This window comes from Pungitius pungitius, chromosome 16, assembly GCF_949316345.1.
Source record: "Pungitius pungitius chromosome 16, fPunPun2.1, whole genome shotgun sequence".
Classification (NCBI taxonomy): Eukaryota; Metazoa; Chordata; class Actinopteri; order Perciformes; family Gasterosteidae; genus Pungitius; species Pungitius pungitius.
Window position 1 is genome coordinate 14,069,789 of NC_084915.1, and position 25,191 is coordinate 14,094,979.

Sequence of the window (25,191 nt, forward strand, 5' to 3'; positions counted from 1 at the left end):
TAATTCCCAATACTTTTCCTGCCATGCTTTTTTACTTTTTTTTGTTCGTAGGATTTTTAACGATCAGCAGTGGTGGAAGAAGCATGTTAAGTCTTTATCTAAGTCAAAGCTGCAGTGCAATGAGAAATATCACCTGTCGGGGGGTTATGTTACTTGTTTTTTATAATTTCATCATTACTTTCATCCACATATGTAGCAGTTTAATGCTCATAAGAAGCACATCACTCCAAATACAGTATTTATGATCCTTTACACAAATTATATCAACCTTTTATTTTACAATATCACGGCTATCGCAAATACCAGCGTATCACAGACATCCATGAACACACTATGTTTGATGTCGAGTTACCAGCGGTATCCTGTGGCCTCATTAAAGGATAAAATAAGATTTGTTTAGACCCGTTATCCTGGCTGTACGCATCCAAACCCCATGGGAGGAGGGAGGTGGGGGGAGGAGGGAGGTGTTTGAAAGCATGCAAATGATCTTGAATCGCCACGAGGCAACTTAACACCCGAACCAGCATCACGCTGTCTTTGCTCTCTCCCGCCTGACGTGGTCCTCGACATTCTATCATGTAGATTCTCACCGGGTCAACGTTAACCTCCTTCTGTCTGCAGAGGGCCCGGGATCCTGAGCTCGCATCCACAGGGCCTCGATGCACATGGCGTATGAGCACGATCAGACGTGCACGCTGGTCTATTCGCCTCGGGGCTGTCTTCGGGGCCTGGAGCCGGTGGGATTAGACGGGGAGTTTGAGGGGAGAGGAGAGAGGGGGGGGGGGGGGGGGGGGTTGGCAGAATCGGCATGGGGACCTCCTCCGGGGGGGGGGGGGCCCCACTGTGTCCTGGCTCGGTTTTCATGTCTGTCTTCAAAAGCGCAGAGAAGGCGAGAGATGGGGGAGGAGTGGGGAGGGGGAGGGGGAGGGAGGGGGCAGTTTGCCATCAATGGCGCTGGCATCGCTGTTTTCCCCTGTTCCCCTCAGTCTGTATACGGGTCTGAAGTGGCGGGAACATGTCAACAATGAGCTTCTTTTTCACTTCCTTGTTTACACCCCCCCCCACCCCCCACCCCCCAGGGCTGTATCAGAAATACAATGTGTTTCCACGTGATGCTTTCTTTGAGGCCCTCTAATTGTCTCTGATTCACTTCACGTGCAGCAGGATTATTATTCATGAAGTGTTGTTTTTTACAAATGGTTGTATTTGTGTACAAAATGCTTCCGCGGCCTGTACTTTACTTTTAATATTCTTTAATAAGGATTTAGATTATTCAACAGTACTTTTCATTCATTTGTGGCACTTAAACCGATCCCATATGGCTTATTTTGTTTGTTAAAAATAAATGAATCAAAGGAAATTCTTTCCCCTGCCACCTTTTTCTTCTTTTTCTGGGCTTTCTGGTGAACATTTAACAGTTACACACAACAATCGCACAAGGTGCAACAAAAAGAAGAAGGAGCGTCTCCCATCATGTTTATTTAAAATCAATTCCATCTGTCTTTTGTCCTTAAATGCATCCTCGGGTAAAACTGCCACATTCGGGGAGTTCGGATTCGATTTCTCTCGTGCACCAATTCAAAAATCGACATTAAAAAAAAAAGAAGTGAAGAGCTAATTAAGAAGCGGTTGCAGTGGCCTCCTCTGGGCGGCGGCGTCCTCTTGGCAGTGGCGTCCTCAGGGGGCTCCTCCTGTCTCACAAGTTTAGTGTCAGATGGTTCGGACCGGCAGGGACGCACTCACCTTGACGTGATCAACCTGGAAATAAAAAAAAAAGAAGAACAAAATCCAGTCAGAATGACGGATATGTCAACCGGGGAGTTAGTCCTTCTCTTTCTTTCCTTCTCTCCTTCCCTCTCTTCCTTCACATGTCATGTCTGGATTCCCTTTCTTTTTACCTAACTTCCTCCTTCCTTTTTCTGTCCTTTCCTTCATTCTTCCCCTCGTCTCCCCTCCCTGCCTCAGCCATTTCTCCTGTATCTACAGCCCCATTTTCTTGGAGAGGATTATTATGTTCAGCAGACTATATGGTGATTATATGTTCATCTAGTCTAACCCGACCAGCTAAGTGGTTTTTAGAAGAAGAAAAAAAAAAAATCACGCCACAGTGAGTTGTTTCTGGCTGGGTTAATCTTATTTCTCTGGGCCCTTTGATAATGGAGAGGACTTGAATAATGAATGCAGTATATAATACTGTTCTTCAAGCCCACTGAATGAATTAAGCAGGTACATACGAGTTACTGACTGTAATATAGTTGTCCTGCTTCCTCCTTTGTCCTTTGAATACCACCTTATTATTTTGTGTTTTTGTAGAGCGCAAACGTATAGTGGAATGACAGAATGCTGTTAATGTTCGCTGAAATATATGAATTACACAACTGTCTTTAACATTCCTTATGAAGAAGGATCTCTCTCTCTGTGCTGATATCTCTTTATGTGTGTGTGTGTGTGTGTGTGTGTGTCTCAGTGGGCTCTACATAATGCATGGTGTGTTAGTTAGCAGACAATTTGACCTGGCAGACAGACGGAGCCTATGAAGACGAGTGTTTCACTGCTCCCTCTCTCTCTCCCTCTCTCTCTCTCTCTCTCTCTCCCTCTCTCTCTCTCTCCCTCTCTCTCTCTCTCTCTCTCCCTCTCCCTCTCCCTCTCTCTCCCTCTCTCTCTCTCTCTCTCTCTCTCTCCCTCTCTCTCTCTCTCCCTCTCTCTCTCTCTCTCTCTCCCTCTCCCTCTCCCTCTCTCTCCCTCTCTCTCTCTCTCTCTCTCTCTCTCTGATGCTCGCTGTGAAATAACAGCAACGATCTTTTAATGTCAAAAAGTCACTCCATATACTCAGTGAGAATTCTAGTTGTGGTGCTGATTGCGTTATTCAAATATCTTTTTATGTGGATTTTGGATTCAATCATGTGATATATCCGACTCAGAATTGTTATTGATTGCTTTTATTCCAATATACATATTATTTATACTTCAAATATAGTTGAAAGTTTGCAATCAAAATTGTATTTACTTAAAGGTATTATTGGTGTTATAAGGGTAGTATCAGGATACCTTAAACTACCTACTTTGCCCGCTAAAGTCTCAGAGTCAGAGTTATTATGATTTTAAGAATATGATATACTTTTAGGTATAGTTTCATTTGCTGCTAATGAACAAAGCCTTTTATTGTATTTGCCTATTGTTTTAAAGATCTTAGCGCACTACACATAGTCCTTCTTGAATAGAATCCATCTAAAATGCATTGACGCGGCAAAGAGAAGGGAGACGTGCAGCAACGGGAGCTGGATGGACAGCACCTCCAACACCTCCGTCACCCCAGCCTCAAGTTTCTAGATAGTAACACAATCTCCCTGTGTGTGTGTGTGTGTGTGTGTGTGTGTGTGTCCAAACTTGTGCTGCACACAGGTGTGCGTGCAGACTTCGGCAGTGGTCTGGTCCCCATGGTTTGTCTGGTGATGATAATAGAAGGTGACCAATAGAGAGCGCAGAGGTAGCTGTCTCCCTTCGCTCTGGTCACATTCTCATGTGTTGCTGCTGGCAGAGGATGAATTATTGAGTTTTGGGGCGTCTCGGCCCCCGACCCCTCCCCTCGTTGAATTCCCTCACTCTACTCGTGAGGATGACAGCCACCTCGTGTGTGTGTGTGTGTGTGTGTGTGTGTGTGTGTGTGTGTGTGTGTGTGTGTGTGTGTGTGTGTGTGTTAGTGTCTGTGTGTGTGCTTGCATTCTTCAGCAATTAAACATAGCTTTCATCCTCATTCTGTCAAAGAGGGTCTTCTCTGCATGAAAACATCTCAAGCAACCACCCTCAATCTCTCTCTCTCTCTCTCTCCCCCTCATCTCTCATATCTGTTCCTCTCCGTCTGTATTTTTTGTTAATTTAAAAAAAAAAAATCTCTCCTCATCATCGTCTCTGTGTCAAACACCAGCTAATCAGCGTGCACGAGGATTGATTCTGCACGAGTGTTCCTATGAAATACATTGCAAACGTTGGGCCCAACACAGCTCCATTATTGCATGAGAAAATGCAACACACCTTTGAGCTGCTGCTGAATAATTCAAGTGCCCCTCGGTCGCCACATGGCGCTGACGCTTACAAGCCTTCAGCTCAACTTACCACATAGTGCGTTATGATATCAATACGGGTATTACAAAGATCAATAATTCACACGGCGAAGCTGCTTTTTTGGGGGGGTAACCTTTGCGTTATGTCGGAAACACACGGAGGTGCGGTTGCGTTTGAGGCCTTTAGGGCTTATAATGACAAAAATGAATATTCGCCGATTTTATTCTGCCCTCCCTCGGAAAAAAAGGAGAGAAGAAAAATTGTGTTTGACGCCATAAATTAAAGACTACGTGGTTAATCACGTCTCGGCATCAAAGAGAATATTTATAAAAGGCACAAACGTTTCCGCCTCGTTGCGGGGTGTTGGTCCGCGGGCTGAAGCGGAGGCGCCCAGTCAGCACACAGCCGCCGGTCCCGGGGGAGGATTCCGGTGCCGGCTTTTTATTGTTGGAACTATAGTTAAACACGCAGTGTTTGGTGATAGAATTAGGAGAAAACTGCCCACTGCTGTGAGTGGATATCCACAGACCTGGAATACATCTGGAATTGCTTTACATTAAACGTAATGAATGAGTGAACGACTTCCTCAAAACCGGGATCATTATTATAACAATAATATAAATTAATAAGTGGTTACGCAAGTGGCCTGGTAAAACTGTGCCTCGATCCGATGAAGTGAGATTTTTTTTAAGGAAAAATATATACAATAAATGAAAAAATACTTACTTAGTCAAAAGAGTAAAAAGAAAAAAGAAAGAGAAACTACTTGAAAGTCCCTCTTTCTCCGGCAAGCCTCTCTTGTGTATCCAGTTGGACCCTCCCTAGAGTTCCCAGTCAGACTTCTACTCCCGGCGCCTCCACATTACTTTGTTTTATACCAATATATAATTAATATTGCATCGTCATTACTTAATGATTTCAAACCCCGTGCGGCAGATAACCCGGTGACACGAGGGCATCCATAATTAAAGCGCACTAATCAGAAGGGCCCTCCGCAGCGCGAGGACGCACACCCAGCGCCCCGTGCTGGCAAGATAGCTGTCAAAATCGAGGCCCTTCATTTTTCTGTGGCGTTTATATCGTGTACGACAATACTTTAAAAAAAAAAAATCCCATCAGAGGTTGAGCCATAAATAAAACAGTCTTTCGAATTCCCACCAAATAAACAAAGATTGTACAGCCAGCTGTAGATGTACTGGAGTTAGTTCATACGCTCACGAGTCGTTGATATGCCTCAAGATTACATTTATACAACTAAATAAAACACAAAAAGTCGCTGCCCAAGTGATTTTCTTTTTTAAAAATAACCAATAATTTATTCGATTTAAACTTCACACAATTTTTAAAGTGAAATCAAGAGTGAGGAAAAAAATAAATACTTAAATTAGGTGATACTGTATATAATAATTATAGCTCATCTGTAATGCTCAAACACATGTTCACATCAAAAATATTAAAATATAGCAGCAACCAAAGCCACATATATGTGCCTTATATGAACGTGTTATTTCCGTTTCTAAATAATTCAAGATAAACAGACTCAGTGTGTTGTGAAATTACATTGCTGTAATTATTCATATTTGTGCGTAAATGACCATCAAACAGTTAGCGAGGTGAACAGGTTGGTTTGTATCTAAATACAAAAAACGTGGTATAAAAATGTGGATTTTTTTTACCCCTCATCTTCAACTCACATTAGTCTGAATTAATAGCATGAGAAAAAAAGAAAAAGAGTGAGAACAGTCGAAGATGGGATGCACGTGTTGTGGTCCAACAAGTCAATATTACAAAAAAATCCATTTCCATCAGGTGTTCCTCCCTTAAACAGCATCAGTTTTTCCACCACTGACCAATACGCATCCCACACATGGAGCCTCTAATGCCCCCTTTATTATTATGTTATTAGAAAAAAAGTGACTTTATATCCCTGAATATGACAAACCGTCAGGGTGGATTTGCTGAAAGTTCATATTAAGTGTGTGCAAGATACATGATCAACAACATTAAAATATCCCTCTTCACAGATCTACAACGCAATCATTTGAGTGCCACATTAATAACTCAATCGAGAAAAAAAAGTGCGACAACGAAGAGTGAGTGACACGAAATGAAGAAGAAAAAAAAAAAGGTAAAAGTCTTTTTGGAGATAATCCCAGTCGAGACGTGAAGAGCTGTTGATAAATCCCCATTATTTAGGCTACTCGGGCTATTATTAATCACTCGATCAAAAATGTAGTAGGCTATTTTATTCATGATGTGTGAAACTCAGTGCACCGCAGAGTATTTCATTCGCTTCTGTTTCTGCCGCTGGTTACAAAACCACACTCGGACCACATTCTTTTTCAGGTCCAGCTTTTCGGCGATGGCAGCAATTTTTTCCGAGGAGGGCCGCGGCTGGATCGCAAAGTAAGCCTCCAACGAGCGCTTCTCCGGCGCGGCGATGGAGGTGCGCTTCCTTTTCCTCTCGTTCCCGCTGAAAAGGTCCGGCTTGGCGCTCTTCTCCCGGTACGCAGCCTCCGCCTCCTCCAGCCAGGCCTGGAGAACCGGCTTGAGCGCTATCATGTTGTTGTGGGACAACGTGAGGGACTCGAACCTGCAGATGGTGCTCTGGCTCAAGGACCCCACGCCGGGGATCTTGAGGTTGGCCAGTGCCGACCCGACGTCCGCCTGCGTCACTCCCAGCTTGATCCTCCTCTGCTTGAACCGCTCGGCAAAGGCTTCCAGCTCCCTGGGATCCGACTCCACGTCGTTGACGCACGCCATGCCGCCGTGCACGGACAGCGAGTGAGGGTGGGCCATGTTGGCCATCGCCTGGTGCAGCTGCCCCATGGTCTGCAGGTGGTGGTGAGGGTGCTGGTGGTGAGGGTGCCCCGACGCGGTCATCCCGGGAGGCTCCGGTGCGCCCATCCCGGTCATGGACAGGCTGTTGGAGAGGTGGTCCAGGAGGTCCCCGGCCTCCAGGGTCTGTCCGAGGTGGTGGTGATGGTGGTGGGAGGCGATGGTGGAGGGCACGTGGGAGATGGGCACCGTGGTGGAGGAAGAAGAGGATGCTGAGGTGCAGGGGACACTGCTCATGGTATGGTAAGTCACGTCTGGTTTGAAGGGGTGACTCTTGCCGTGAGAGACAATGCTGTCAGCAGCTGCCAGAGCCTCTGCCCGTGCCAACAGGCTCTCATCAAAGCCTCCGAATATATTGCCCTGCAGCTGCAAGCAAGAGTGCGCATACTGGAGTCAGTGGGGAATTCTGTCAGGCAGCTCTCAGGATCTAAAAAACATTTTCCAAAGGCAAGCAACGCGGAGGAGAGGATAGAACCCAGGTCATAAAAATTAATATGAAAGCAAGAGCATTGCTTGAAAAGACGGATGAGAAAAGGGGGGGGGGTGGAGAGAGAGAGAGAGAGGCAGAGAGGCAGAGAAGGGAGGGGGTGAGGGGGTGGGGGGTGGGGGGTATGGATCGTGGATAGAACAAAGTCCTGTCAAATCAACTTTACAGACATTTCCACCGTGATATTTCCCCTCCTCTTCCCCGCAGACACTCTCCCCTGACCCGAACCTACCTGCGGGGCGGGCAGACAGACTCTGCGCATGCCCTCCGAGCCTGAGTGCAGGCCGGGGTACTTGGGCTCGTGCAGAGCCGGGTGCATGGAGAAATGCTGTTTGCCGTTCATGGTCATCATCCTCCTCCCTTCAAGCACCTCGCCGGCAGTGTGGCCCCTGACATGAAAGCCGGGGAGCGGACAGCTACGGAGCTCCCTCTTGCTCTCCTTCACCAGACTGAGCTGTTAACATCGACAGCGCCTCCCGGCATCCCTCCACCACCCCCCCCCCTCCCTCCCTCCCCCTCCTCCTCTTTCAGCCTCCCTCTCCTCCTTCCCTCCAACCTGCTCAGTTTACAAGTTGAAAAATGTTGTCCAGTGTGCGCAAGCGTCAAGTGAACCCACGCGCGATCGTTAATGATAATGTAATAAAAAACGACGTGCTGTGGTGATGGCGTCATTGGTTTTCATCGGTTCTACTGATGACGTAGAAGGGCGTAACAGAAATGAAACCACGCCGCTGCACGACGATCCGAACTGTTTCAGCACCACGGACAGCGCATCGCCATTGAGAACAGCAGTGTCCCCTTATGTCACAGATTCAATGAAATATCAAACCCTTACAAGTCCGCAATAGTGGATCCGTAGTTTTGGTATTGCGCCCTCCACAATCGCAGGAGTAATGAGGGCTGCATGGTTGCTGACCAGTTGACCCCGAGGGGTCAATATGTCCGGGGAGCCTCTCGTGTGGCTGCTTGGTAACTCGCCGAGTCGGGGTGGGCCGAGGCCGACCGATGACACCAGCGCGTCCATCCGATCCGGCGAGCCGCCTCTCCGGTTGCCCCGACCCTGAATAATTTAGCTGCACGGTGGCAGGCATCCATTACCACCCTGGCATGTTCTTCTTCATTACACAGATTAAAACAACCGAGGTCTTTTTTCTCACCAGGCAGAAAGACCTGTGGAGCCGAACTATAGGAGCATGCGTGTCGGGTATTTCCTGGTGGATATAGGGAGGGAAAAGATGTTATTTGCATTTTGCAGATACATTTAAATAACCAAAATAGACAAATGTATATATTTTATTACTGGACGTTTGGATTTTTTTTTACTGTATGGCTGGATGTTGATATTGTTTCTGCATAAAAAAAGGAAGTCTCCTAAAAAGTGTCCTGAAACATGAAGGCTGCAAAACTTGCTGTGTGTTGTACCTGAATAAAGCCCCTTTTCTCACCTTCCCTCTTTCTTTCCCCTTAATAGAGCTGGGACCATTTATAATTTAGGGGCCAATGTTTATGTTCCTATCTTGGCCTCTTCATATTCTAAAGAGGAATATGTTTTATGAAGAGTGCTTTCATGCGGTGATAGAATGTAAAAGGCTCTTTTCTTTTTACCCTCCACCAGAAGACCTGACTGTCACTGACCCGCTGCGGTGAGTTGTTTTATAGGCTATAGGGCTTGTTTATGCTTTCTCAACTATATGGGTCTATTTGAGGATCTGTTTAACCTGTTTTGTATATTTATTTCAAACAATATAAAACTTGTGCATGCACAACTTGACGAAGGCATTATCCCAGATGCTGCAGTAATTTTAATGTCATTTCCACAACATTAAAGAAAATATCACTTATAATTGTCAAATGTGTTTATTGATTTTGTTCATTAAAAAAAGTACTGGTAATTGGCTTCCATAGAGCACAATCTGGCTACAAGAGACCGTGTTAGACACACAATTGCATTATTGAGGATTATTTTAACCGGTCATTGTCGCTGTGATTAAACTGAGTGTCAAAGGTCTCAGGTTGTACCGTGATGGCATTTGTTTGGGGGAGTGACAACGTGGAGGTTGTACCTGTATATTCCAACATTGTTACACACATTGGAATGTATTGACAAACCAGTTCTGTAAATTTGTGCACAAGATGTAATATGTATTCCAAAAACTCTCATCTTTGAGAACCATTTAGAGCTCTGAGCACATAAAGGCGCTCCGTCATATGAAGATAGTGAATGGGTCAGAACTTGTTATAAACAAGGGGATCTGGTCAGGGAGTTCTGTGCAGTTTGAGGAACTTCAGGTTAGCGGATTCATGTATGACAACATGCAAAATTAAGGAGACGACACAAGAGTTTTAGGTAATATTTTTGGAATGCTTTTGCTCTCATTTTTTCCCCCCCTTTGTGAAAATTGACATTTTTGGTCAATTTCCATATTTTGATTTTTTTTTTTTTTTCCATTGCTAGATCCAATTCAAATAGTATTTCCCCTCTTTTTTTCCACCCCTTTCTTTTGATTGTTTTCCAAGCACCCCATTCCTCCATCTTTATTGGCAAAAGCAAACATGCTAATAGATTAGAAATCCATTTTTTACAAACAAAATACATGAAGAAAATACATCCACATCCTGCAAATATAAACAGTAACAAATCCCAAACTATTATCCAATAAACATTTACATTTTTTTTTTTTACACCATTGTAATAGCATACAGAAGATAGTACAAAAAGTGGGAAAGACCTTTCGTATCCTCACTTTCACAAGCCAGAACCCTGCCTACATAGGTTGGTCCTGTGACAAATGCCAGTGACCTCATATAAATAAAATGATCACACCGGGAAAACCAGACTGAAGTACTGAGTGCCAAGGGGAGTCCAAATTGACCGACACGCGGCTCCACGTATTGAATGGGACAGCGAGGTCACTGGCTGGAGGCTTCCGCGTCGTCTCAGAGAGAGAGAATCCAAACAGGAGACGGTAAAAGGTGGGAGATATTTAAACGCCAAAAGGAACGTTGCAGACCAGCGCCGGTAGAAACGGAGTCACCGACCGATACCAATGGCGGCAGAAATCTGTGTGTATATGTACATGCGGGAAGATCTCTACCTGCCCTTCAGTGTAAAGAAGCCTGCCTCAGTTTACTAACGAGTTACTTTTGGTGCTTTCACCCAACTGATTGTGTTGTTAGATACGATTAGTCGAGTTATGGTACACGTTCGCTAAGAAATCGCTTCGCTAGGTTGCATGTAAACAAATTTATTTTTGTCAGGAACGCCCCCCCCCCCCCCCCCAAAAAAAAAAGTGAAAAAAGTATTTCTCCCCACACAAAAGGATTCTAAAATATTTGCAAAGACTGATAAAAAAAATGAATGTCCGACGTAGATCACCCATTGAGTAAAATAAAAACATGGGACTCGTTTAAGACAAAGGAAAAATTCTTGCTTCAAGCAGAGATGCTAAGCATCGCTCGACCTTTTCTACCTGACTGAACCGTGTCATCTGCTTAAAATGAACACAAGAAAAACCCCAGTAATTTCTCTTTCAAGCATTTGCAAAACTAAATCACATCTCTTGTAAAAATTCAGCCATCTGCTGATCGTTTAAGGCAAAGAAATGTGTGTGTGTGTGTGTGTGTAGAATATATTTTAAAATCAACTGCTCAGCATTACATTCAAACACCTGTCTGGGGACCTCACATTTTTTTTAAATGGGTGATCAGATCCGTGTCCTGCTCGGCCCTTTGGATGACCAGGAGACAGGAAAACAAGTGAAAGATGTGATGAAAGATAGTGACCAACAAAACACAGGCGAGGGGGGGAGGGGGGGGGGGGACGTTTGGAGATTTACTGAAGATCTGTAAACATAGTTTGGATTTTCTTTTTCCTCTTTTTTTCTATTACTCGGGTGTCCTGCTATACCTGCCCTGTGCGAGCACCTTCGGGTGTTTGTTTAGAATAAGGGGGGGGGGGGGGGGGGGGGGGGGGGGGGGTGTCACTGTCGCTATCGCTCAGCATGTCGGGCTCACCCATACCTAAAAATACAACGGAGCAAAGTGAAATGGAAAACCACGGCGTGCTGCCACAACGTAGGTCCGGCACAGAGCGTCGACGCGGTGGAAAAAAATAAATAAAGAGCTGACGGGGAGCCGCGGAGAACGTTGTATCGGGGGGAGGAATGGCTGACTCGGAACGGAAGATCTTTAAAAAAAAAGTGGTGAGGAAAAAAAAAAAAAAAAAGTTTAAATACAGTACGTATAAAAATACCTATTCACAGTAGACACAAATGTTGTGCATTACTGATATTAATCATCTGGTATGCACACTGAAACTTAGAGGTGTTTCTATCTATAAGAACAACTTAACATTTATCTTTCTCAGCAAAAGTGAGACATTTTAAGTGTTCAGTCCGAGGGATACAAAAACTGCCGGCCCTCAAAAGTTCTTCTCATGTACAGTCAAGTAAAGATGTTTTGACTTTAGTATATGCTCTAAAATGATTCACTCTGAAAATACTGGAAAGGGGGAGAAAAAAAAAAAGTCTATTGGATTGATGGGTACGTGGGGAAAGAAAAGGCCCGATTCTGCGGCAGAGCGACCCGAGACGCCTCACAGCGGCCTCATCGTCTCCAGGACCGGCTCTCGTACTCGTCGTCCTCGTCGTCGTCCTCTTCCTCCTCCTCCTCTTCCTCGCCGGGCAAATAAGAGCTAGCTTCCTTCTGTGTGAACAACAAAAACAAACCCATCGTTTATTTCTCTACATATTAGCTGGTTGGACTCGAAAGACAAGCAACCATCCAACACAACATGTCCGTAGGAGGAGGCTGAAGCCAAGAAAAACAGCCAGGACTTTCTGCAATGAAGAGCTTCAGGGTTTTCACATGAAACACATTTCTCGCTGAACTGTTCAAAAAAAAAAAAAAAAAAAAAGTCATTCAGTATGAGGATTTCACCTGACAGTAATGCGGTTTTACTCAAAGGGCTTCGATGCTCTTAGTACTGAGAGGCTCGCCCTGATTTTCCATTGGGAGCAGCAGTGAAAGATTTAGAAGCACTGGAAATAAATGAAATGTGCTGAAATTTGGGAGTATAAACTTAAAACTTCAGAAACTTTTCCCGATTAAAAGCCCAAGAAGCATTTTAAGTGGAGTTCCTTCCACGGTTGCTGGGTGGCTCGAAGCTACCAACGAGAGCACATTCGGGTCAAGTGTCATACCGGGTTCTCGTCATCTTTCGCCTCCTCCTCCTCCGGCTCCGTTGCGGCGGAAGGCGTCTTCGGCTTGTACCAGGAAATCTGCAGCACGCGACCCTTGAACTTTGCTCCCTGGTTAGCAGCCTAGAAGAAGAAAAACAAGAGGTTTTGTGCCAGTTAAAAGAGAAGGAAACTTGTATAGTATTCAGGTGACTAGGAAAGGAAGAGGGTGATGGGACTCACATTCTCTGCTTCGCTTCTCGTCTTAAAGGTCATGACAACACTGTTTGCGTCTTGGTCGCGGAAATCTTCAATCTCGCCAAAATTCTAACGCCACAAAAAAAAAAAAAAAAAAGCAGTATTAATTTTTTGTGCACTTCTTCAACAAGCAATTCAGTCATTGGTGTCGCCGCTGAAGCGGTAACCAAATTATAGAAGGAAAGTTCTGAAGCGGTCGCTCACCACAAAGTGGGGCATAAGCTCCTCCTTCTCCTCCTGAGTGACACCCAAAATGGCCAGGGCCCTGGGTCTGTGGTCCACCACCATACGGTTCACGGTCCCACCCCGAGCCATCATCTCCCGACTTCGCCCCCTCCCGCGGCCCACGTGCACCAGGCCGGGCTCCAGCGCCATCTTGCCCCGGCCCCGACCTCGACCCGCCGGGGACCGGATCAGACCCAACCGAGTGGCCTAGAGGAGGAGAGTTTGTGGAGTTTAATTATCATCATAAAAAAGAAAAATTAATTACTTATTTTACACATTACTATGGACAACGCGGCCTTTGAAAATACACTTTATATATTGTCTAGCATAATAAAATGTTAATTCGTATAATAAACCTCATGGAAAATTAAAAAAAAAATGTTTTTTGCCTTTGCACTCATAACATTTTCTTGCCGCCTCCTCCTGTCCCTTTCTGCCCTTTAACATTAGTTGTCACTCCTACATTTTTAAAAAGGGACATCTCCTTGCTTCCCAACCCTTCCACATCCACTCTCATCCATTTCTCCCGTGCTCACTCCTCCCTATAATTCTCACCCACAATTTTCTTACAAGGACCAGCAGCTCAAACTTTAATGAGGCGGGCTCCATCAGAGCAGGACCTGTGTCTCATTCGGCTTCCTTAGCGCCTGTTCCTCTGGGCTTGCTTAAGTGGCTGCAGTTTAATGTGCAGAAGGAGGGCTGGAGTTGCATGAGGTGTGTGGGGGGGGGGGGGGGGGGGGGAAGGGTGCAATATGCATTTTTAATAGCTAGCTAATTTAAGACCCACAGGGATAGAGAGAGAAAAAAAAAAAAAACATGTTCGACAGGGAGTTGCTAACAAGTCATGTTCTTGTTGGACTGATCTTGTGACACAGCCGACCTCGTCTGTGTTCTTGTGCTCGAGATGTCGGAGCTCACCTACAGCTGCAGCGTGGAGACATTCAGTTTTTTCCCTTTCTTCTAATTCATTTTATGACCTGAAGCCGGCGCAACCAAAGTCTTCGAGCACTTTATGGGTGTGCGACGAGATACATCATCACCTCAATTACGCCAGATTGGAAGATATTTCAACACGCTTTAAAGTCCGTGTCAACCCACATTACACAAAACATCAGGGGACTGCATATTTCGATATGAAAACATGGTCTGCAAAAGATACGTTTGATTTGGAAAAACGCGTCGAGTTGTAATGCTACCAAAATAATTCACCCAACTTCACATTAGTGTCAAGGACTTTTCATATGATGCTAAAGTCATTTATTAACATTCTAGTCAGTATTGATTCCTACAGCAGGAACACACATCTTCAGATCTCCCAGATCTGAGTGAGACTCCTTATTTAAACTCATTCCTACCATCTTTCTCCCTAGAATGTATACAACATGAATCTAAAAACAGCAGTAAAAAGTAAGCATTGTTTCCATTATGTATTCTCTGGTTCAAAATGTTGCTTTATTCATTTTATAAACTTCTTTTTAATAATTTTAGGCTCCCTGTGTAGAAGCGCTTTTCAACAAGGCCCGTGAAGAAGTTTTTTACAAGTATATGTGCACCGCACTTTTCTTTTCTCTGTATTTCCAGCCCTAATCAGGCGATATTGTGCGATTCATGCGAACACTATCTGATTTGATGACTTCCTCACGCTTCTCCGAATCACAAATTCTCAAATTTCGCACCCAAGAAAAAAGGCTGCCGATGCAAGATGCTGTCACTGTCTAACTCATTGTTTGTAGAGGGCATCCGAGGACACATCTTCTAGGATCTTTTCAGTGGCCTGTGGTCTACTGTGATCTACCGCGTGTGTCTGCATTACCTCGACCTGTAACTGTCCCAGTTTCCTCTTGAGGTCTGTTGTATCCTCTCCAGAGCTCATCTTCTTGTGAAAGTCCAGCTCAGCATCCAGCAATTCCTTTTGGGCCTGGTCACAAAATTAATACATAAAAGAGCAGAGAAAAAGCGATTAGGAGACGGATGCAGTGGCGGGACAAAGCTCCACTCCCGTCTGTACCGGAGATGAAGCATTCCCGCCATGCTCCCGACCAAAATGGCCTAAACTTACATCAGTCTTTGTCTTGGACTGGCCGTGGTTCGGTTTAACACTGGATACCTGGGAGGCGGGGTTCATTTCATTCTGCAGCTGTGCGATCTTCTCCGTCAGCTCCTTTAGCGTCTTCATGATGTTGGCCCGCTCCTCCGGCTTCATCCCTCGGTTCTTGTCCAGCCGGTTTATCAAGGCCTTTGAAATGGCACGACAAGCAGTGAGAGGAGGAGGTGCAAAAGGGACTCAAAATTAGACCAAAACCACAGGCATGAAGGACCGCCGGGATAAATGGACAGGAAGGGACGTTGGGGCCGGTATTACCTTCTGGCACTCCATCTGAGTCTTTAACATCTCTTGCTTCTTCCTTCTCATGTCCTGCTGGAGTTTTATCGCCTCCTAAAGGGAAACACAAAAAAAAAAAACAATAGTCACTGGGGTGCAAAATGTGCCATTTGCTGTTGGTGTAATTTAGTTTCTAAATAGTAGCACGCTTCTCAGTTGTGGCCTCTGAGAGAAACATAAATAAATAAATAAAATGTTAGTCCCAGCTCTGCTATTCTAGTACCGGTCAAAATGCATATTAAAAAATAAAGCTCCATGCCTGTTTCTTCTTGAGGACTTCCTGTGCTTCTAGTGCTTTTCCCGTTTTCCCAAAGCTCTTTGAGGAGGATTTGAGGGCTGTGGAAGTGTACGGGCTCTTCTGGGGGTTAGTCAGTGCAGGCGCCACCTAAGTGTCACACAGAGTGAGAGAGAGATTGAGCGACACATTCATGTCCCCAGAAGGCGCTCGGCTACAGCTGCGATGGACCGGAGAAGGAATGCATTCTCGGGGGTGGGGGGGGGGGGGGGGAATATTGCTCCTAAAGCTGATCTGAGCGAGGCTGTCACTGGGCTGCGTGCGTTGATACCGATGTTTTATGAATATTCCACACTACAGACAACTGGGGGATAAACCTCTCCCTGTTTTTTGGACTATCGATATTACCAAGTGTAGTATTCCAACTCATTCCTCCCTCACCCCCCCCCCATGTCGGGCATCACCTGACACCCACATACGCAGAGCCTAAAACTCACAGTGACTGCGTCGGCGTTTGGGTTCAGGCTGTCCAGCCTGGTCCCGGCCGTGAGCCCCGGCAATGCCGGCACGCGATGCTTGGGCACCGTCTTGTTAAACACGTAGGCGGCTGGACTGTGCTGCTTTATCCCCTGCTGGTAGATGGAAAGGGGGGGGGGGGGGGTAAAAAAGGTGACCTCAACGAAGGCACGCAGAAGCGTGGAGATCAGCATTTCTGCAGGTTTCCGGGCCCTCGGCGGCGCTAACCTTGTGCATGTTGCCGTGCTGCTGCTGCTGCTGCTGCTGCTGCTGCAGCGCTGGGCTGGCCGGCGACCCGGCCGACTGGCTGCCGGAACTCTGCTCCTGAAGCCCCGTGGCGTTGGTGCCGGGCTCGCGGTGCCAATACACGCGGATGAAGCGGTTGTTGAGGACCGCCTCGATGCTGGATATGGCCCGCCTGGCTTCTTCGTTCTTGGTGTACTGGATCAACGCCGCCTCGGGGTCTCCGCCAAACACCACCTGGATTTGGAGCGCAGCGTGAGGGTCAGAGATCTGTGCGTGATGAAGCTAATTCTTCTTAACCTTCCGGACGCCGTACTGGCAAGAATGTTATGATAAGGATCACGGTAAGAGGGATTACAAATCAAAACTTTGCAATTTGTTGCCATACTCAAGCAAGGCAATATATTGCAAAGTCTTCAATATAATTATACAAAAACTGTGTAATTAACACACAACTATGTGCACAAAATCAGAGTAAGAAGTGCCAACATGGATAATCAAGGCACTCATCAGCCATGAAGCTTTTGTGTATCTGAGAATTGATGCAGCGCTACAAAATGTCACTAAAAAAAATATTGGATTCAAGTGTTTTTTTTTTATTTTTATTTTTTAAATCATCTTACCACATGTTGTGCAGGTTAGTCACATACAATCCCACTACATTTTGTCATGCAACGCGTGACTGGCTATGTCATGCAGGGAGTCCTGGTGATGATGGTTTACAAGACTAGTGATATACAAGCGTTTTAGGTAAATAAAAGAGTAGAGGGCTATTTAGATCAACTGAGGCCTGAGTTTCTCCGTGATCGCTCACAATGGGACTTCTGTATATATACGGCACTGGTGCCACGCGGCAACCGAAGCATTTTACCTGGATGTTGACGATTGTTCCAAACTTGCTGAAGTGCTCGTTGAGCTTGGCGATGTTGTTGAGGTCACGAGGGATCTTGCGTACCTCCAACTTGGTGTTCACATAATAATACCTCTTGGGAAAAGGGTTCTTATGTTGGTTGTTAAAGTTCGGCCTGAAATGAGAAGAAGAGTGTGATGCCGACATCTGAACAGGAATTTGTATTCACCAACGCTGATGATCATGATGGCTGCATGAAATGCAATCCAGATTACAAACCATATACTAGTTACTAGCAACACAGGTCAACACTTGAGATGTGGCCACATTCTTCCCACACCAGACACAAAAGAGCAGCTCTTGACTAGGAGTCATCTTAGTTTGAAACAAAGCTTCCATTACTTTTGCAGGGTGTTTTGTGTGATGGGATCTTCGCACGTCTTGATGCAGTAGTCCACATTTAATCCAATCGTAAGAATTTTCTCCTTTTCAAATGGTAAAATCTTACTTTGGGGTGACATTTTATTTAAATGAAAAAAATACGTACTTCTCCATCCAGGGTTTTTTAACTATTGGTCCCTCAGCCGTACTAGGTCCAATGGTCCTCTTCCTGTTGTCCTGCTCAGTGTTGAAGCGGCACACGTTATTTCCTGGAGTGTTGGCTGCAATGGCAGGTTCTGTCTGTATCACTATGTTCGCGGCTAGAAGATCAACAAACCAGAATTAACGGATGAGATATGTATCAACATCAGTCAGTGCCTAACAGCAAGGATTAGGTGGGAGCACTAAGAAGGACAATACTTGCTACCTCTGGATCCTTGTCCTTCGTTGGAGGTGAGGCCGATGAGGTTGGAGCGCTGGGTCTGCACCCGGGGGATGAACTGACGGTACGGGTTACGACCTGCTGCAGTTAGGCCTGGCGATTCTGGGTTATAGCCCTCTGGATCGTAATTATCTAATGGGTAAAAATAAACAAGGAGATAGAACATCAACACACAGGGTTACAGGGAATATGAATCAGTTTAACAGCAATTAAACAATACAATTATAACAATAGAAAAAATATAGATATCATTAGATGATAAACAAGCTCAAACAGCATAAGATGATCATTCTTAGAAACGTAAGTGGTATCTGTCATGAACTCAATGCTTTTGCACATCAGAGTTGAATTACGGTTGAAACCAAAGTTTTTAACAAACTAAAAATAAACCAACGCAATTGTTGACTGGGAATTATTCATGAGCTGAAGTATGGGAAAAGCACACAATACAATAAGATGTGGAGTTCATGTAAATTGCTCAAAGCTACTCTGTCTGAAGTTAAACAGTGCCCCCTTCTGGCCAACCACCATTACTGCAGGCTGGAAATTATACATAGAGAATCAGACAGAATGTTCTAATCTGAATACGAAAAGCATCGCTGCTTACATTCGGACTGGACATATTGGGGATGAAGAGACACTGATGAGGACGGGGAGGGTTGAGGTGGAGGAGGAAGAGGAGGCGGCCGCCCCAGACCGGGTGGTCCGATAGGAGGGGAAGAAGTGATTGCCGCTTGGTGGTTGGGAGCATCAATGCCACTAGTTGCTATCAGTGGGGGTCCTGAGGGAGATAACAAGCCCAAGCGTATGTCTCAGGGATCTCGCAGGTATCACAGCGAGGCTTCAGTTTGTGCAACTAAAACGTTTTTTTTCATGCCACAAAGTTTGCTTTAATATGGTGTTAAAAGGTGTCGGGATGTGATGCCAACTGTTTAATGCAATAACAGATTTATTTTTAATCCGATTAGGAGTTTATCAGAAAAAAAACCCGTCGGAGTAAGGATATAATATTAGGAATCCGTATTATTTTTACCATGCAAGTCACATTTTATCACTGTTTAAAGCGAAGCTGGATTCCCAGTAAAAAAAAAAAAAGTTAAAGTACAAGAAAGAATTTGTACCCGTTTGTTGGAGTAATGTAAATACAGTTTCAATGGATCAAAGCAAAGGTGTTGCATGTAAATCCACACTTAGCCCCACCACTACCCTCCTACCCAATTTTATTCCCCATACTATGCAGGCCGATTGCACATAATTTAAAGAAAAAGGAAATTGAGTCCCTGTTGTAGTGCAACAAAATAGAAAAAACCCCACCAGTGTGGTGGTGCTACTTACCACTCATGGGGAAGACACCTGGTGGGGGAGGCTGGCCAAAAGGGGGCATCGCAGGCATCCTGAGAGGAGGGGGTGGCTCAGTGATCGGGGGCCTGGGCAGCCCAGTAGGGGGCATGACAGGCGGAGGAGGGAAGGGAATCATGTTGGGTAGATTGACATCGTCCACGATGAGTGGGTCGTTTCCGTGGTCGAACGGACAAAGGTCACCGCGAACACAAAATCCCTTTTCTGAGCGGGACAGAGAAATAAAACAATGCTTTTTCATTTATATACACTCACACACATAAAAAAAAAAAATCAACATGCTCTCAGTACCACGATAACCGCAATACCGTATTCTTTCTAAAAGAGTCTTGACCCCTGGAAGTTAAATTAATTCAAACAATATGTCCAAAAGGAAAATGAAACAAACAAATGAAAAGCTGAAGAGAATAAAATTACAACAAAAAAACAAGATGAAAGCTTGTCCAAGTTCAGAGCAGCTCAGACAGAGATGTATTTACTCCACTGTCTCATTAAGAAACTGGGTCCTTAGTGGCAGTGTTTGAGCACTGTGACAGATAGCAGAGGGCCTGAGGGACAGCGGGTAAGTTTAAAACCATGCGTGTCTCTGGGGCGAGGTGGCTGCGAGCCTCCTTGCTTTCCTTCCTTTCCACGAGGGAGAAAGAAGCGAGGGAGCGCCCAACAGTGGTCATTAGTGAAGACTCTAAACAAGGCCATCAGCAACTCTCACGGGAGGAAAACGGTGGCGGATAAACCTCAAACAATGGCCACGTTGTTGTCTTAGGAAACATTTTCAATGTCAACCGGCTTCAAATCAAAAAAAAGAAAAAAAGAAAAGGTGGTTGGTTCCTACCATCGTAATCCCTGCAGCGCTGTTTGAGCGAAACGCTCTTGCTGCCGAATGGCTTGCCGACCCCGTCCTGCCGCTGGGTGCCATAGTAGCCGGACCAGCTGTCTGTGGTGCTGTCGGGCAGGTGAGCCGGCGTCACTATGGGAACCCCTCCAGCGCCCGAGACTCCAGCGGACGACGTGGAAGAAAACTGGTGCGGAGGTGTGGGCAGGAGAGGCGGCGGGTGCTGCTGCTGCTGCTGCTGCTGCTGCGAGCCGGAGGTGTTGGAAGAGTTGTAGCAGTCCGTATCCTTCCGTTCCAGCTCAAACTTTGACTTGAAGTCTGTTGGAGACGGGGAAACAGCACAACACTCTTAAATATTGCATTAAAGTTGTGGATCACAGCAGAGGTCTAAACCATGAACAATATCTAAGCCTTAAAAAGAAAAAGAAAAAAAAAACCTTGTGGCTGATATGGCCAATTCCAGACTGTGTTGTCGATTCCCCACTGATGGAATTTCAAAGCTGTCCACATTGTACAGATAATAAAAAATAAAAAACCTCTGCGGCCCAACAATCAAATAGAACACAATACAAGCGGCTACATCCAGAACTCTGTTCAATCTACTCTCTGCAAACTGTAGCAAAGATCTCTCCAGCGTCCGTCGTGCATCACTAGTGGGTCTGGTTCTCTCCCTGTGCTGTTGTCATTGGCTGTGTGGGGGGAGGGGAGGGGAGGGGAGGGCTAAAGGGTGGACCTTCTCACCTCTGCCTCCTCTGTGCTCCCGGTCCCTGCTCTTTCCTCGGCTGCCGCTCCTGCTGCGGCTGAGGCTGCGGCTGTAGCTCCTCCCACGGGGGCGGCGCTCGTGGCGCTCCCGCTCGCGGTTGGATTCGCTTCCACTCTTCCCGTGGCGGTCAAAGTCGCGGCGCTTGCGCTCATCTCGCCTCCTGTCATCGCGGCCCCTGTGAGTAAGATGAACATTTAATTATTAGCATCTCTATGCCGGTTTTCTCTTTCTAATTTTTTTTATAACTATATTTAGGAGGCTTGTAGCTTGTAACAATTTATGATTAAACCAAAATACCTCTAGTCAGTTCTGCTAGAAGTACTAAAGAAAGAACATGGCTTTTAGTTGAGAAGTTTTTATTAGAAAGAAGCTTTTGTTTTCTTGTTGTGTAATTATACATATCTTAAATGTGTGGAGTATGAAATACTCTACTGTTTTAAATGCAGAAGAATACAAACAATGTGCCAAAACTCATTAAACCCTTTGACTGTTATTCTGATTGTTAGCATGACAGGTATTGTTTTGTCCCATCCGTTACTGAGAAGGTGCGTTCTAGTCAAGGGACAATCTAATGGACACCAAGGTCTTCATCAAGCTAAAAGTAGAACTCATGGGATTTCAAAATAACCATGCAAATATAAGCACAGGTTTAGATCTGTACACAGCTTGATAATGCAAAACAATGATTTAATTCCTTAATGCTTTTTTCGGCAGTAAGAAACGAAGGGCCTTTTAAATCAGAATATTTAGACTGACAGACTAGAATAAAGGAGCTCGATGTCTTATATCAGAATAGTATCTGCACATGCAGCCTCACCTGGCATCGTTGAATTCAGGGCGGTTTCTCAGAGGACTTCTTCTCCGCCTGTTTTCTCTCTCTTCCTCTAGAGTTTCAGCCTTGAGGGGAAAAAAAGTTTATTTTTTATTTTTAAACTCTTCGGTTTTATTTTTTTTCAAACAGAAAATGTATTGTCCTACAACATTTACCAAGAGTAAGATTCACATTTGTTGATTCAAAATAGGTAATCACCTTCTTCCCAAATAGATAAATAAAAGCATTTGCTAGTCCATAGAACCACGATTAGCAGAGTGGCAGAGGTGTGGACTCGAGTCATGTGACTTGGACTCGAGTCAGACTCGAGTCATGAATTTGATGACTTCAGACTCGACTCGACAAAACGTACAAAGACTTGCAACTCGACTTGGACTTCAACATCGATGACTCGTGACTTCACTTGGACTCGAGCCTTTTGACTCGAGAAGACTTGCTACTTCCCATGAAAACTGGGGGAAAACATTTTCACACGGCCGCGCCGCTGTTTATCTGCATCTGTCAAAAAAATGTGCGCCACCTGTATGCAGAGAGCGCTGCCTGCACGACATCCAATCACTGCAGTCCATTTGACCGTATCAACGAGACAGCTCGTTCATGGTTACAAAAATCGGGATTTTTGAACCCGGATTCAGACTCCGATGGAAATCCTCGCCAACATTATGTCAACGTCCGTTTTAAAGTACTATAACACAGTCACAGTCGATCCACCATTACCCTTCCCTTCCCTTCGTAGTCTAGGTCTGTGAGGCAGCGCACCATCACCCAGGGTTCCCCGTCCCCACTATAATATGAGGACTTGAAATAACTCGAAACTAAAATGGTAAGACTTTGGACTCGACTTGAGACTTGTTGGCTTTGACTTTTAACTCGACTTGGGACTTGCCTCATCTTTGACTCGACTTGACTTGGGACTCGAGGGCAACGACTTGAGACTTACTTGTGACTTGCATTACAATGACTTTGTCCCACCTCTGCAGAGTGGTCACGTGTTGTCAAATAATTTTCCTGATAAAACGCTGGGACAAAGCGCTGTGCAACACCCCGGAGACACCAAAAGGAGATGTTATATAACTCTTCTTACCTCCACGGCCTCAGCTTTCACTGCAGGTGGTTTGACTTCTTCTTTCGGTACTTCCTTGGCAGCGGGATTCCCAAGGTAGTTCTTGGTTGTCAGACTTTCAAAGAGTTTATCGACAAACCCCGTTGTCTCTGCAAAGACAGAGGACAAGGACCAACATTACAAAAGGACAAAGAAATGAATGGTGTTTGGAATTTTAACCATGTATTTGCTGGATTAGAACCAAAAAACTACTTTTAAATGACGCAACACCTGTCTAGTGGACATGTAAGGGAAGTAGCTAGTGATCACGTACAGCTTATTGCGCCTCTAACTGTAAAGATGAATTCAGCTTGGTGGCTTAACAACAGAAATCTTTGCCAGAGCAAAACTTTGCGGAAAACCCTTTCTGATCAGCAGGGGCTGAGGGCTCATAACATCATGTTGCACTCAGTCCCGTTAGCAGAGGAGCTTTGTGTGGCATGGCATAGCATTCATACCTTTTTGTAGGAAGACGTCAAGCTGGTCAGCACACAGTGCCTTCAGATCTTTCTCCGGTTTGTCCTTCTTCACAAGAGCCACCACATAGTTGGCTAATGCGGAGGGGTCAGCATCACAACTGAAGGATCAAATATATACAGATTCTCAAATTCAGCTAGTCAACTTTAACAATACAACGGGAAAGGGAAAAAATGAAACTATTTAATTACTGAAATAGGAGACAAAAGCAGGAGAACATTGTTTTATTTGATTTTCAAATAAATGGACTGTTGCCGGACCATGAATGCAGACATTTCCAAAAGAAACTTAACGTAGTCAGCACCAAGTGAAACCCTTACAAATTGTGGATGGTATAACATAGCTACAAAAACATATAGAATCGGCAGCCAACCTTTAAAACCAGAAGATTCTATTTCACACAACTACTAATGGCCAATGTGGCTAAAACAAGAAGATCACATGTATACATAACCACGCCAAGCTAATATATAACTAAATACAAAACGAAATGGCTAACTATTTACTCTCAAAACTACCTTCCCTTCCATTTGAGCTTAAAGAACCGTGGGGTCAAAGATTATAGCGCCTGAAACTAAGCTGTCAGGGAGAATACTGTTTGTGAAGTTGACAAAGTGCAGCAGCTTTGCAGACCGTGCTTTAATTTGAGAGACAGTAGGCAGCTGTTACTGCACCACTTAAACAGGCCATAACACCACCCGCTAGTCAAAGCACCAACTCATTTTGAGTCACATTGTTCAGTACGTAAATTCACCATTCAAACTATGCATGTTCCCCGGACAACATCTGTGTCCTCTTCATTACAATGTAATTGAATTATTTACATACGAAAGAGAGGCACCAAGAGAGGGAGAGAGCGAAAGAGTATGTGTCACTATGGTAACTCAGAGAGCTCTCATTTATTTAGAAATATATAGTTATATAACCTGATAACGTAACAGTTGATATTACACGATCCTACACTTGCAGTGATCTGTTTCAACTTCATAGCTTGCCCCAGAGCTGTGCTAAAGTCACATAATCGTGGGCAGACTAGCTAGGTGGCTAATTACCTTAAAATAACTGGGCGACAAACCCTTTACATCGTGTACAAAATATCTACAAGTCACGATAAGTCGTACAAATGGTCTTTCCTATTGAAAGCCAGGTAGCGGCAATGGTGTTTTGCTAACTCGTGCAATAATTCGTCATCAGATTCTAGCAAGTCCCCATTGATGCCCGTCTAACCCAATGGCTAGCTAGCTAGCAGAACATACCTAGCTAGCTAGCTAACGTAGCTACGTACCATGCAAGCTAAATGCCACTTCAATTCAATACTCACATCGGTTCCAGGAGTTTTGCCAGCCATGACTTCAGGGCTTCAACATTCTCTATGATCATTGTGAGAAAGACTATAATACTGTCTATAAAATGAAAGTGCGTTTCGATAATCCTGCTTTCATCGTCTACAAATATTTAAGCTTTAAGGCCTTCTGTCTCTCTTCACTGGCAGGTCGGACGAAAGTGTTTTACGGCATGGCAACACAACTTCAGTTGTCGTAACGCTGGACAGACGCCGGACGTTAAAATCATGTCGTGCCGTTATTTAACTCCGTTCGTGATTATTCACATCAGCGGTATATTAGGCAAGTTGAGTATTAAAATATTTAGGATCATCCCCGACCCCCAAAAATTACCACGTGAATAGAAGTCTCAGTTTACCACATATGTAAAAATAAGCATTCGGAAA

At 44.9% G+C, this 25,191-nt stretch overlaps 2 protein-coding genes across 5 annotated transcripts; both read right to left on the bottom strand.

Moving 5' to 3' along the window:
• Positions 1-5,434: 5,434 nt before the first annotated feature.
• On the bottom strand, positions 5,435-7,821 carry pou4f3 (POU class 4 homeobox 3). Its single transcript, XM_037467613.2, has 2 exons — positions 7,620-7,821; positions 5,435-7,266 (listed from the first exon to the last, which is right to left on the bottom strand). Exons 1-2 carry the CDS (start codon positions 7,737-7,739, stop codon positions 6,328-6,330), a joined length of 1,059 nt encoding a protein of 352 aa, XP_037323510.1. The 5' UTR covers positions 7,740-7,821; the 3' UTR covers positions 5,435-6,327.
• A 3,682-nt stretch (positions 7,822-11,503) lies between these two features.
• rbm27 (RNA binding motif protein 27) lies at positions 11,504-25,122 on the bottom strand. Of its 4 annotated transcripts, none has more exons than XM_037466946.2 (21): positions 24,784-25,122; positions 23,444-23,562; positions 22,968-23,095; positions 21,869-21,948; positions 21,030-21,226; positions 20,289-20,606; positions 19,433-19,660; positions 18,705-18,878; positions 18,083-18,229; positions 17,822-17,975; positions 17,296-17,449; positions 16,410-16,661; positions 16,163-16,294; positions 15,690-15,815; positions 15,410-15,484; positions 15,107-15,283; positions 14,861-14,965; positions 13,027-13,254; positions 12,808-12,891; positions 12,589-12,708; positions 11,504-12,091 (listed from the first exon to the last, which is right to left on the bottom strand). In XM_037466946.2, exons 1-21 carry the CDS (start codon positions 24,840-24,842, stop codon positions 11,993-11,995), a joined length of 3,156 nt encoding a protein of 1,051 aa, XP_037322843.2. In that variant the 5' UTR covers positions 24,843-25,122; the 3' UTR covers positions 11,504-11,992. The 4 variants fall into 4 exon arrangements, with proteins under 4 accessions (XP_037322843.2, XP_037322844.2, XP_037322842.2 ...); XM_037466947.2 differs by having other exon boundaries at positions 15,155-15,283; positions 16,163-16,297; positions 24,784-25,121; XM_037466945.2 differs by having other exon boundaries at positions 16,163-16,297; positions 24,784-25,121.
• Between the last annotated feature and the right edge of the window lie 69 nt (positions 25,123-25,191).

Bases quoted from the DNA above. Each gene is read 5' to 3' on its own strand.
- pou4f3 (XM_037467613.2), bottom strand. From the start codon at position 7,739: ATGATGACCATGAACGGCAAACAGCATTTCTCCATGCACCCGGCTCTG. The intron at 7,267-7,619 runs GTAGGTTCGGGT...TCTTGCTTGCAG, and splicing joins TCTGTCTGCCCGCCCCGCAG to CTGCAGGGCAATATATTCGG.
- rbm27 (XM_037466945.2), bottom strand. From the start codon at position 24,842: ATGATCATAGAGAATGTTGAAGCCCTGAAGTCATGGCTGGCAAAACTC. The intron at 18,230-18,704 runs GTAAGCAGCGAT...TTTACCCATTAG, and splicing joins CCAATATGTCCAGTCCGAAT to ATAATTACGATCCAGAGGGC. The intron at 15,816-16,162 runs GTGAGTTTTAGG...TGTGACACTTAG, and splicing joins CAAACGCCGACGCAGTCACT to GTGGCGCCTGCACTGACTAA.